This window comes from Mustela lutreola, chromosome 3 (assembly GCF_030435805.1).
Source record: "Mustela lutreola isolate mMusLut2 chromosome 3, mMusLut2.pri, whole genome shotgun sequence".
NCBI classification, from domain to species: Eukaryota; Metazoa; Chordata; class Mammalia; order Carnivora; family Mustelidae; genus Mustela; species Mustela lutreola.
Genome location: NC_081292.1, coordinates 145,784,148 through 145,796,966, shown reverse-complemented (window position 1 = coordinate 145,796,966; position 12,819 = coordinate 145,784,148). Strand labels below are relative to the sequence as shown.

Genomic DNA, 12,819 nt, shown 5'->3' with positions numbered 1-12,819 from the left:
TATTATATATAGCTTTAGTCTTTCCCAATAAACCTGCAAAGTTGTTTTCAACCGAGGCCAAGGCAACTTGCAGGGGCTAACGGCCGTTTAACTCATAAGCCTGTCCTCTCTCAACTGCTCCACATTGCCTCTCTTCTGAACCAATGCAAAACCCGTAATAATCGTCCCAGTTTATTGAGAATATGTGCCACATACTATGCCCCAAATATTATTTCACTTAATTTATCTCCCTAAAGCCTCATAACCCTGTTTGTTAGGTCATAACACTTCCCCACACCCCAACTTTCAAAGGAGGCACAAAAAATAAAGTGATTTAACCAAAGTCACACAGCCAGATCTTCAGACTCCAGAACTTATGTTCCTAAGCACTACTCTGCAAAAAGTGCAGGCTGAGTATCAAATTACCACTCACTTCATTTAACTGCAGTAAGAAAGCTATATTAGGAGTTCCGATGTATTTGAAATTATATTGAGATATTCATTATACATTATAAGTGTTCATTTGTTCAGTAAAAACAAGAAATATTCTCCAATTACCACAGGGAAATTTTTAAATTTTACTTACTCAGAACTTAATGCTGCTCTTGTAAATATGTATTTTACATATTTTCCTTCTGTTTAACTGGAGGATTCTCAACCAGAGCACCTAAAAACTGCATTTCTCATCCATCAAACATGGGCCTTCTTGATTCCTCCAAGCAGCTCCTCTCTAGCCCTACCCAGATCTACTCCTTTGGCCACTACTCCTTCACAAGGCTATGTCTCGGGCCCCTTGATCTGATGGCTGCTGCTGGATTTGAGAGGACTGACCACTTGGGAATATTTATGGGCCATGCACCACAGGGGGAGTGTCATTCAAAGCTGTGCTGTCAGGAAGCGTGAGAGTCAAGGTGAAGGGTGATGCCAGGGAAGAGCTAGGCAGGACTGACCACTGAGACAAGTGGCATAGGGCGGGGGGGTGTAAAAAGTACTCAGTGGTAAAGGAAAAAGGGGAGTGATTTTATGACATTACACAGCTATAAAGGAGCAAATGGGTTCAAAATACAGAACTGAAGGAGAAAAAATGGTTACTAAAGGGCTTGTCATTCACTCAGCATTTACTCAGTGCTGCCATGTGCCACAGGCAATGAGTACCTATCAGGTGGACTAAATCCTCAAGGAACTTAAGAGTCTACAAAACAAGGGAAAGTACATGGATGCTTATGAGTCCCAATGAAGGAATATGCATAGACTGGGCTTGAATGGGAAGGACTTCAGGAGGAAGTGACATTTAAGCCATCCTAGGACAGCATGTCTCAGTCTTTTGGGTTTGTTTTTTAAGATTTTTATTTATTTATTAGAGAGGGAGAGAGCACGAGAAGGTGGAGAGACAGAGGAAGAAGCAGGGAGGGAGAAGCAGGCTCCCTGCTTAGCAGGATAGCCTGGTGCAGGGCTCAATCCTGGAATTCCAGGATCATAGCCTGAGCCAAAGGCAGACACTCAACCAACGAAGACACCCAGGTGCACCTGTCTGTCTTTTGAAATAAAAAATCATTTCTTCATTTTTATTCTTTATGTCATGATCCCATTATGATTAATATTAGCAGAGCAGAGAAGCAGAGACAGCAGTCAGAAACAGGAAATTGATGATGTAATTGGAAATTGATGATGTAATTGAAAAGCAACATTTATTTCTCCGTAACCAGGTCCTCCTTAATTAACTCAGACCTTGCACTAACTGATCAGTGCCTGCAAACTTTCCAACAGTGTGTGCACGCAGTGTTTTCTTCTTAAGTTGCATATAATCACTGAAAAAAGTTCCCTGTGTCCTTCAGTCTGAGCCAGAAACCTCTTTTGGATTTTAGGTTGTTTATTGTAGAGGATGCTGGGAGATGTTTTGGTTTGCTTTTTGTTTATTTTTTGGTCTTTTGCCATTGCAGAGAACATATTTTCTAAAGAATAAAAAGCTATTTCATGCAGAGACACTTCTCAGTTTTTAATTTTATAACATAGAATCGGAAAAAATAGAAATACATCGTAATTCCCTTGCTGAACTGTAACCACTATTGATGTTCATGTCTGTTGTTTTCCAAACTTTTTATTTTTTTTTTAATATTTTATTTATTTTATTTAGAGAGAAAGAGAGAGCACATGCTGGGGGAGGGGTTGGAGCAGAGGGAAAGGGAGAGAGAGAGAATCTCAAGCAGAGTCCATGCTGAGTGTAGAACCCGATGTAGGGCCCAATACCACAACCCTGATATCCTGATCAGAGTCGAAATCAAGAGTCCAACGCCAAACCGACTGAGCCACCTAAGCGCTCCTTCCAGACCTTTTCAATGCGTTTTTTTCCTATGGCCAATACTGAACAGTATCTACTTTTTCACTTTACCTTATCCATGAGCGGTTCCAAAGATATTCTAGATACTTAGTAAGCAATATTTTAAAAGTTATTTAACCTGTAAATCAAGAAAAATGTTCTTATCCTAAGTGTTTACAAGTCTTCTAAGCTTATTATTGAAAAAAAAAAAAGTGGAACTCTTTTTTAGTTAACATATATTGGCATTAAGTTACCCAACTGGTGCTCAGAAATCACCTGAGAAATACCCCCAAAAATTCCACTTCAGTAAAGTCAGCCCATGGAAAATAACCAGTGCAATTATTTAAGAAACAACAAAAGCTACTATTTAGATATCAATCACCATCAGATAGTATTATTGATTACACCAATCCCTAATGCACAGTTCAACAACCTTTGCGGGGTGAAAGAATGCTTTGTATCCAAAATGTCTATAGCCCCAGTTTAATCTTCTTGCTGAAAGACTCAGAGGACACACTAAATTGAACAATGTCAACAAGGATTAGGTGCATAATAAGTCTCTGGAGAAAAACAGCAAATGCCAATCCCTTTGTAAGCATTACCAATAATTAAAATCTTTCATCATGAAAGTATCATTGCAAAATATTATATCCTGATGGAATTCGATTTTCAGTAAGCCTCCATCTGCAAAATCTGAAAACACCATTAATTTCCTGGACTCGGCATGAATTTTCCACTTGAAAACTAACTTCCCTCTAGACTAGGATTCTACTTTAGCTCAGTTTAAGAATTTTTTTATCATTAAATATTTAACTTCTCTGCAACCATTTCTGTCAGTACCAAAACACATTCACTCCTCTGAGAAAAGAAAAGAACTGGAACTTAGATAACATTCTAGATTTTTGACCAAAAGGTGAATGATTTTTTATTATACATCTAGTACATACTCCAGCAGAAATCTCTTCAGTGGACTGACTCTCTCTTTCCCTTTTGTTCTTACTCCCTGAAGAACTTTAGTATAATTCTCCACATACATTTCTAAAAATATCTAGAGTGAAACAAAATTAAATTGCTCCAAGAGTCGCTTACAGTCTATCACAAAAAGAAAATTTTCATTTTTAAAATATCAGATATTAATTACTGAAATTGGTGTCAGAAGACTCACACTGAAACACTCCTATTGTTAACAATAAAAATAAGATAAGGAACTTGAAAAATAAAGCCATACACAAGTGTCAAGAATTTTTACTCCCCACCCCCCCCCCTTTTTTTAAAGAATTTTTACTTCTCAGAGTGCCCGGGTGGCTCAGTGGGTTAAAGCCTCTGCCTTTGGCTCAGGTCATGATTTCAGAGTCCTTGGATTGAGCCCCGCATCGGGCTCTCTGCTCAGCAGGGAGCCTGCTTTCCCCTCTCTCTCTGCCTGCCTCTCTGCCTACTTGTGATCTCTGTCATATAAATAAGTAAATTTTTTTTTTAAATGTTACTTCTTAGGCACAGAATCTGGAACTTCCTATCTTCACAGCTTGCCTACCTGTAACCAGGTAAGACAAAATATGAGGTTAAAGATTGCTGAAGTACATGCGTACATTATGAGCTTCACATACAGAAACCATATTACAGCTGAGGGGCTCACCTCAATCACCCCAGAGAGCACGTGCTCCAGACACTCGCTGCACGGAAGGGAACACAGCCCACGTTCCATTAGCAAGTGGATTAGAGCTGACACTGCTTTGTTAGACTACGGTGGGCTCCCCTTTCAGGCATACTGTACCTTTCAAGCAAGTCACAGAATCATGAGAAAGAATCCAACCGGAAGGACAAGCACAGGAATAAAGGTGTGGCCCATGGGAAAGCAGGCACAGATGACTGCAGGAGGAAAAAGCACATGAATTTTCACCTGTAACAGAAAAAGGAAAGACAAAAACATTGGTGAATCGAAGACCTCTCACATTAAGTGCACAGAATGAATGGATAAAGGAAATGTGGTACACACACACACTATTGGTATCATTCAGCCATAAACAAGAAGAAACTCTTGCTGTTTGCAACAACACGGATGGACCTTGGAAGCATTACACTACGTGAAATCAGAGAGAAAGACAAATACTACATGATCTCAGTGGTATGTGAAATTTAAGAAAAACCAAATTCTTAGAGACAACAGACTGGCGGTTGCCAGCTGCATGCGGTAGGCGGTGGGAAACATGGGGGGAGGTGGTCTAAAGTGAAAACTTTCAATTACAAAGATCAGTAAGTCCTAGGATGTAATATACAGTATGATGACTATAGTTAACAATGCTGATTATCTATTTTAAGGTAGTTAAGAGGGTAGATCTTAAAAATTATCATACACACAAAAATTTTGTAACTTCATATAATGGGGGACAATAAACTTATTGTCATGATCATTTCATAATATATACAGATATCAAATCATGTTGTAAACCTAAAAATACAACCTCGTATGTCAAATTTCTCTCAATTAAAATAAATGAATACATTTTTTAAATGTGCACACAGTCATGCTGTTACTGTCCTCCCAGAGACCTCCAGTGGAGATACCCCTGTTGGTTTGGGTTATATTTTCCCATGTTCCCTAGCATTGTGCTTTTAACACAAAATTGGGAAGAGGGGGGAATGACTTGCCCAAGGTCACAGATCAATCCTGTCTATAACCAGATTATGAACAAACAGCCACTGAGTAGCCCAGAGCTTAGTAATAGATACATGATGCCAAATACTACATGTCTCTTTGCCTGAGCTAAGAGAGATCTTTTTACATTAAATGAAACTGACATGCACATTCCCTTTGTGACCTTGACATTTACCCACTGTCGTCCAAGTTTTGGTTAGATAGTCATCTTTTATTCCTCTATTGATGACATGTTTGTGTGTCTCTGTTTTTAAAAAATAAGGGATCCTGTGTGCATCCCCAACTCACAGAATGTTCTCTGGATCCTCTGTGTCCTTATTACATATAATGCGTTAGATTCATTCACTCAAAAAAATGTTCACTATGTTCCAAACACCATTCTAAGCACTGAGAACACTGTAAACATACAGCTGATATTCTAACAAAGGAGACAGGACTAAACTCATAAATGATGTGATTTCAAGATGTGTAGGTGAAGAGCAGAAGCATTATGAGAGAGGCACGCTATTTTGGATGTAGGGCAGCCAAGGGCCACCAAGGAGTATTTGAGAGAATCCAAAATGACCCTGAAGGAAGAACTCAAGCAGAAGTCTGGAAGAGGGGTGTTCCAGGTAGTAGAAAGAACTGGTACAGAAGTTCAGTGTAGGAAGCAGCCTGGTATGCTTTGGGACCAAAATGAAGTCCAGCGTGGCAAGAGTAAAAGGAAGAAGAGACAAGGAAGAAAAAGGGCCAGATTCTGAGACATGATGAGAAAGTACTACAGGGAGGGTTTCTTGTTTGTTTTTCTAAGAGAGAAGATTAAGTGAGGATTAAGCAATTTATCCCTCTTCCCACCAGAAAGAACACTACCAATGCCAAATGTGTAAGTCACCCCCAGCCATGCACACCCTACGTCTAGGATGACTTGGGGAAGCCGCAGCACGGAACCCTCAGGACACCGGTGCCATAATAAACAAGTCCTAAGAATAAGCTGCTCCAAACCCCAGAGTGGTAGCAAGAAAAGGATCGAAGAGACTATCTGGTCTGTGTTCCAGTTGTCGGCCAAGGAAATGGGGATTCTGAGACCGTCCCAGAGACAGACGCCAACTGCTGAATAAAAGGACACAATTTCAAGTCACTGTTGTTACACACAAGATTTTTGTCTACCACAGTAAATGAAAGTAATGGAAAGGTTAGGACTGGGGTGGTTGGTGAAGAGGAAAGGAAAATGTATTGCTCAAACAGGTCTGCAACACTGTACACTCAGCATTCCCTGCACACGTGTTTTCCAAGCTAGTCCCAGGCATGTGTCTCTATACCACTTACCCTCTGGTTGTTTCACAGGATGGACTGCAACAACCCCAAGGGGCTGCTGAGCAGTATGAATTATGACTGACTGGTTCCCACCATGCCACTTATTGGCTCGAATCACCTGGTAAGTTGAACGGTCAGTCCAGTACACGGAATCTTCGAAGAGAGTGAGGGCATAGGGATGTCGCAGAATCTATGAAGCCAGAGAGAACAATGAGACTTCACCCAGAAATAAAAAACAAGGTGACTAATATACAAAAGGAAAAGGGTATCTGTCCAAGAAGATGGTTTCCTTTAGCATTTAATTATTTAATAAAGACATGGGGAAGCCATTGTGCAAGAGACATAAAAAAAAATGCACTGCTTGACCTATATATATATCCCATTGTATTATATCCCATTGTATTACTCAAAACTGTTTCACCTGTGTGTGTCATTTAGTCTTCCTTTTTACTCTGGTAATTACTCTGGGCATCCAATTTACGAACAAAAGCAACATTTTAGTCTAAAAATAAGTAAGATGACTTATCAGGATCTCCTACTCCCAAGCCTCAGCCCCCAGCCCATTATCACCACTGTTTATCCAGTGCTATCTCTGCCAGTCACAGATTCACATAAATCTGATAGTAGATGCCTATTCTCTGAAGGTAGGGAGGCCCTGCCAGGGTCTCCTAAGACAACAGAACTATCAACAGTGACAACTGTATTATTTTTTTATTACTTTTTTAGACTTACTTATTTTAGAGACAGAAAGAGCATGATCAGGGGAAGGGGCAGTGGGAAAGGGGAGAGAGAAACCCAAACAGACTCATGCTGAGCACAGATCCCAATGTGGGCCTAGATCTCAGGACCTTGAGATCATGACCTGAGCTGAATCAAGAGTCAGACCTTAATTATCTAAACCATCCAGGCACTCCAACAATGACAATTTTAAATAGAAGTCTGGAACAGCTCTTTGGTAAAATACATGTTTTCTGTATTTTCCCATTTAACTTGTGAAAGTAAATTCACTGGCATTTTCTGAATAAAAATTGATTAACATTCAGAATTGTCTAATCAGTAAGTTGTGCACCTGAAACCAATATCGCATTGTGTAACAATTATACTCCAATGAAAGATATGAAATATGTAACAGGTTATGAATTAATTGAGGAATTTAAATATGAAATTATTAATTTTTGCTTAACACACTTATCTAAACCGTAGAAGCAACAGATAAGCATCTACAGGTCAACTAAATCACACAAACAATTAATCCTTCCTGTACATGGTACAATCTGACCATGAACTGGAATGAAAATATTTATTTTCTGTTGGTAAGAAAATATGGATAAGCCCTGACTCCTGTTGACAGTCCCTGGATTGACCTGGTAATGTCTAAGACACAATAATTCATTTCTTAGTTTTCTTATTACTGTATGTGCTTTCGACTAAGCTACTCTTATGGGTTCGTAAGTTTAGTCTTCCTCTGTGTCAACTTACCAAATCACTGGCTATCAGCTGCCTGCGATGCTGTCCATTATAATCACAATAGTCTATGTAATCAAGATAGGCATCCATAAAGTAGAGCAGTCTGTTGGGGTAGTCAATAGTTATGCCACTGGGCCAGAAAATCTTGTCCTGGACAATAACAGTGCGCAGATTGCCATCCATGCCGGCTCGCTCGATACGGGGTTGGTGGCCCCAGTCAGACCAGAACATCAAGTGGTCACTGCAAAATGAAATTTGTTACCAACTGGAAAGGATATTATTTCAATCTGGAAAATAACTGCCACTTTAAGTAAGACAAAGTCATCATTATGTGCTGCTTAAAATAAATCATCTCCAGTTGAGAAAGTCTGTACAGAGTGTATGACTGCCTCTCAGTGTCCCCAAGTAAAACTGTGATCATAATGCAGTCATAAGCCATCTGGGGGTTTCTATAATGTTCATAAAACATGCAGAACATTATGACAATGAAATGTCTCAATGTCTATTCATGTTTCTGTATAATCCACAAATAGCTGATCTATAAACATCCATCTAGCCTTGTTTATCTATGCTGTCATTTTTTAAGATAAGAGAGTCACTTGTTCATCGTCAGAGATCCATCTTAAATTTCACTGGTGTATAATACTTCTCAATACCTAAAAGTCATCATTGCCATCGAGTATCATCTGCCTAACTCACAATTCTACTGAAGAGAATCTAAGTTAGAGAATCTGAAGTAAATTCAAGGAAGGAAGCCATCCAACGTTTCAAAGCACATGGGAGAATTTCTCCTTCCCATTGTTTGACCAGCAAGCAAACTCTTTCCTCCCTATATGACCTAAAAGGGAACTCTAATAACATAAAACTAAAGCAGGAAAATCTTGCTTTTTGTTGTTGCTGTTGTATAACAATGAGATATCAAAGTTATAAACTGGCCCATCTATGGGATACTATTATATGCATTCATTGGAGACCTAATTATATAATTCTGTAACAATCGGTTCAATAATTGTATCACCAAGCTAATGAATCCATGTGTTCTTCAAGTGAACAACCAATCGCTCTTATGATTTATGAAGAAGACTAAACAGATAAAGGAAGGATACCAATTAACCCTTAGATGGTTACCATTTCTACAGAGATGTTTAAACAAGGCTGCATTTCAAATGTTGAGGTATGCATGTCAGCCACATCAGGTTATTACTGTTTTTCCCTCATAATCATGTCACAGCAGTATCATTAAAAAAGAAAAAAGAAAAAAAAAGCCTTACCCAATTCTGGGATCTAATGCTAGTCCCCTTGGATTTGATACATTCTTACTGATCAGCACGGTCCTGTGGCTACCATCCAGTTTAGATACTTCAATTGTTTCCAGAGCAAAGTCTGTCCAGTAAAGATTGCGACCTACCCAATCTACCACAATACTTTCAGCCATAGTGACACCACTGTTAAGTATCTAAAGACAAAAATGAATACAAAGTGAATTCTAAAGATAATAGATACAGACGTTGAAATTATATGAAAATCTATAATAAGACACTGAACTCATATGATTGCTTATGACAATGAGAAAATTTTGTCTTCCAGGTAGCTAACCACCAAATCAACAGTAGGGCTTTCCAAGAAAAATATACTACATTTTGTAGGATTGAATACTCTAGGATACTTCTACTGCTTAAACCTTCTGCATTTAAACAAAAGCTCTATCCATTCGCTAAGCTGGCAAATCTATGAAACTTTATAATGTTCACATGCCAAAATAATCTCCTTACTGATTAAATGCCAACAATTACAAAATTAAGTCCTACAGGGCTGAGGAAACACAACCATCAAGTGTTAAGAAACAAACTGTGGGAGATGGATCGAGAAACATAACCAGACTAAAACTAAGAAAAAGCAACCACTAACTCCCACATATTTTCCTTTGCTCTCATCGACTATGGGGGAAAAAATTGTGAAGTCTCAGGATCATGTGACCTGGAATTCAGAATCACAGATCTGCCTTTGGAGGCCACATTCTTTTCTAAAATATCCGTATATATTGGGAGTTATGAACATCCAGGCCTTTGGGGTGCAATACAGCCCAGAGGGGAATAGGAGAGCTACCCAGGATGAGATAGGACCTGTTCTCCTGGGTGAGTAAGAGTAACAGACCCAAGATAGGGGGACTAGTCAGGCTGAAGATCAACAGAAATGTACTTACTAATCTTCTGTCTGTTCCATTCTGTAACGCACTCCAGATTTGACCCTGACTTCCGTCAGACCAAAAGACACGACCACTGACTGAATCAAAATCAAGAGCTACAATGTGAAAACCATTCTGGACAATTGAATAGATACTGTGAACGTGGGAGGTGATATTGTCAGCAATAATCTGGCTCTGACTTGCCACAAGCAGCAACAGGCTTTCAGATCCTGCCCAAGAAGAAGATGAAAAATGTCAATGAATGTGGGAGAAACCACCACAATTAAAACACCTCTTTGGGTATTATGCTTAGCGAATTAAGTCACCGGAGAAAGACAACTATCAAATGATCTCCCTGATAGGAGGAATTTGAGAGGCAACGAGGAGGGTCTGGGGGGTAGGAAAAGAATAAATGAAACGAGATGGGATCAGGAGGGAGACAAACCGTAAGTGACTCTTAATCTCACAAAACAAACTGAGGGTTGCAGGGGATGGGGTGGCGGATAGGGAGAGAGTGGTGGGGTTATGGACATTGGGGAGGGTATGTGCTATGGTGAGTGCTGTGAAGTGTGTAAACCTGGCAATTCACAGACCTGTACCCTGGGGCTAATAATACATTATGTGTTTATATAAAATTTAAAAATTAAAAAAAAACCATCTCTTAAATATTTGATGCAATACTTTTGATAATAGAAGGAAGACTTAACTCCAAACTATAGTACTAGGAAAAACAAAGAGAAGTCCCTATAAAAATAATTTATTCATTTCATGTTTATCTTAATAGCTGATTTCCACGAGTATTTAATATAAGCTTTTTCCAAAATAGCTTTCTTCCTTGCATAATTATACTGCAATGTTTGTCTCACTATCAATCTGGAACGAACTATCCTTGCATTTTTCCCGGTTATTATTTGTTATTTTTGTACTTACTTTTGAATATTATCTTCCCTCCTGGAATGCAGGCTTCCTAACAACAGGAATTAATTCTTAAAATATTTTTGTTTTGCCTGAGGCACTGAGCTGTAGCAGAGACTTTTAATTATCTCTCAATATCCCCTCTCTACTTCTTTTTTGGTAATGAATGACGCCAAGTTTTAGCAGGGCACACAGCCGTTACCCCTAACTTTATCCTCTGGACTGTCTACCATCCACATTCCTACTTGAAAAAGAAAGGAACCATCTATTTTTTTCTTACTTCTTTATTTGGTCCCTTTTGAAGCAGTCAAATCAATAGCTTCACACATACTAAAATCAATTTCACATCATAGAAACTGAATTAATACTGGTCGAACTGACTCATGTGATATAGACATCATTTTTAAAAAATACAAAAACCATTGATAGTACTTTAAATAATAGAAAAATCATCTACCTACTTATGTTTAAACTTCCATTTTCCAAAATATGCCAAGATCTTTATGAGTATTAACTTATTTAATCCTCATAATAAACTGAGGTTTAAAGAGGTTACATAACCCATCTAAGATTCAAGTCCATTTGACTCCCAACACTGTCAAACACCAGCACGCAACATTTGATCTTAAATTCTGGAGTGTGCTGTTATACTGGCTGGACTTAGTTCACTTTCAAGTTCAGTCATTACCTGTAATTTTGCAAGTCCTTCTGTCAGTGTCTAATGTGTATTCATCATCACACCAGCACCGGAAAGAACCTCTCGTATTGAAACAATGCTGGCTACAAAAGCCTGGGACATCACATTCATCTATGTCTTCACAGGTCTTAGAATCGTTGGCAAGAAGGTATCCTGATGGACACAGGCACTGAGCCCCAAAGGGGCCCTGAATGCACTGATGAGTACAACCACCATTGGAATCTGAGCAGCTATCCTGGTCTAGAATAAAGAGAATCACAAAGGAGAAAAGTCAGGAATCTTTGCTTTTTTGGTTTAGTCTATTGTAACATTTGTCATACAGCCTGCTGACACCTTCAACACAATACCCAGGTAAGAACTAAGAAAAGCACTCACTTGGATAAGTCCCATAGGCTCATCAGTATCTGCTCTAATTTGCTCAAGGACTTACTGTGCTTCACAATTACTAGACTTAAACCATTTTCTTCACTATACCCTCTATTCTAACTCCATTTGGTGCAGTGAGACAATCTTGGGAAAATCTTGCTAGCATCAAGAAACAGAACCGTCATTGATAAAGCATGCAAAGAGACTTAAATTACTTCCCACTTGCTTCCTGACGTTCTTCTACCTACAGAGAAATGGAAGGTAAGACTTTGACATTCAAGAGCAAGAGCTCAGAGATCTATGAAAGTGAATAAATGGAAAAGGGAAAGGCAGTTGGAACACTAGAGGGCACAGATCCACCAGCAAGCCACCATTGCTTCCTTTCCGGGCCAAAACAGCAATGCCTGAAGCCACCCGAACAAAGTCAGTCTTATGCCTGGGATGCAAATGCCCTCCATTGTCATGTGTATACTCTAAAGTTATTTTTCAGAGTCCTGATATGAAACACGCTCTAGAGGGAGAAGTCAGTCAAAATGATTAGAATATCTTCAGCACAAACGTAACTCATTTAAAATCATAGGAATCTAAAATATTTTGCAATCATACCTGGCCAGGGTTCATCTGAGAGTGAGCATTGATTAAAAAGGAAAGAAAGAAAGGACAGCAATTAGGATCACATGCCAATCACAGGATTTTAATCACAGCAAACACAAATCCCCGAACTTCATTTGTTTTGTGGCAAGTTGTGATTGAAATTAGAAAATATTAAAGTTAGAAAACCTTAGGACCACAGTCCGAAAAAAATTTTTTTTTTAATTTGACAATCTAATGGCCTCATTTGGTCTCATTTTTTTAAAAATTAAGTAAAAACACAGAACCAAGTGCAAAGGATTTAATGAGAAATAGCAGCCAGTGGTGATTTATTTGAATTCCATGATGCTTATCCT

At 38.9% G+C, this 12,819-nt stretch overlaps 1 protein-coding gene across 1 annotated transcript in view; it reads right to left on the bottom strand.

Annotated features, from left to right (window-relative positions):
• LRP2 (LDL receptor related protein 2) overlaps positions 1–12,819 on the bottom strand; it is a 200,754-nt gene that overhangs the window by 85,187 nt on the left and 102,748 nt on the right. The window contains exons 26-31 of the mRNA XM_059167105.1: positions 11,498–11,746; positions 9,913–10,124; positions 8,981–9,165; positions 7,722–7,950; positions 6,255–6,432; positions 4,068–4,193 (exon numbers count right to left, since the gene is read on the bottom strand). Coding sequence (XP_059023088.1) covers positions 4,068–4,193; positions 6,255–6,432; positions 7,722–7,950; positions 8,981–9,165; positions 9,913–10,124; positions 11,498–11,746 — 1,179 coding nt within the window. The remainder of the gene's footprint in view (positions 1–4,067; positions 4,194–6,254; positions 6,433–7,721; positions 7,951–8,980; positions 9,166–9,912; positions 10,125–11,497; positions 11,747–12,819) is intronic.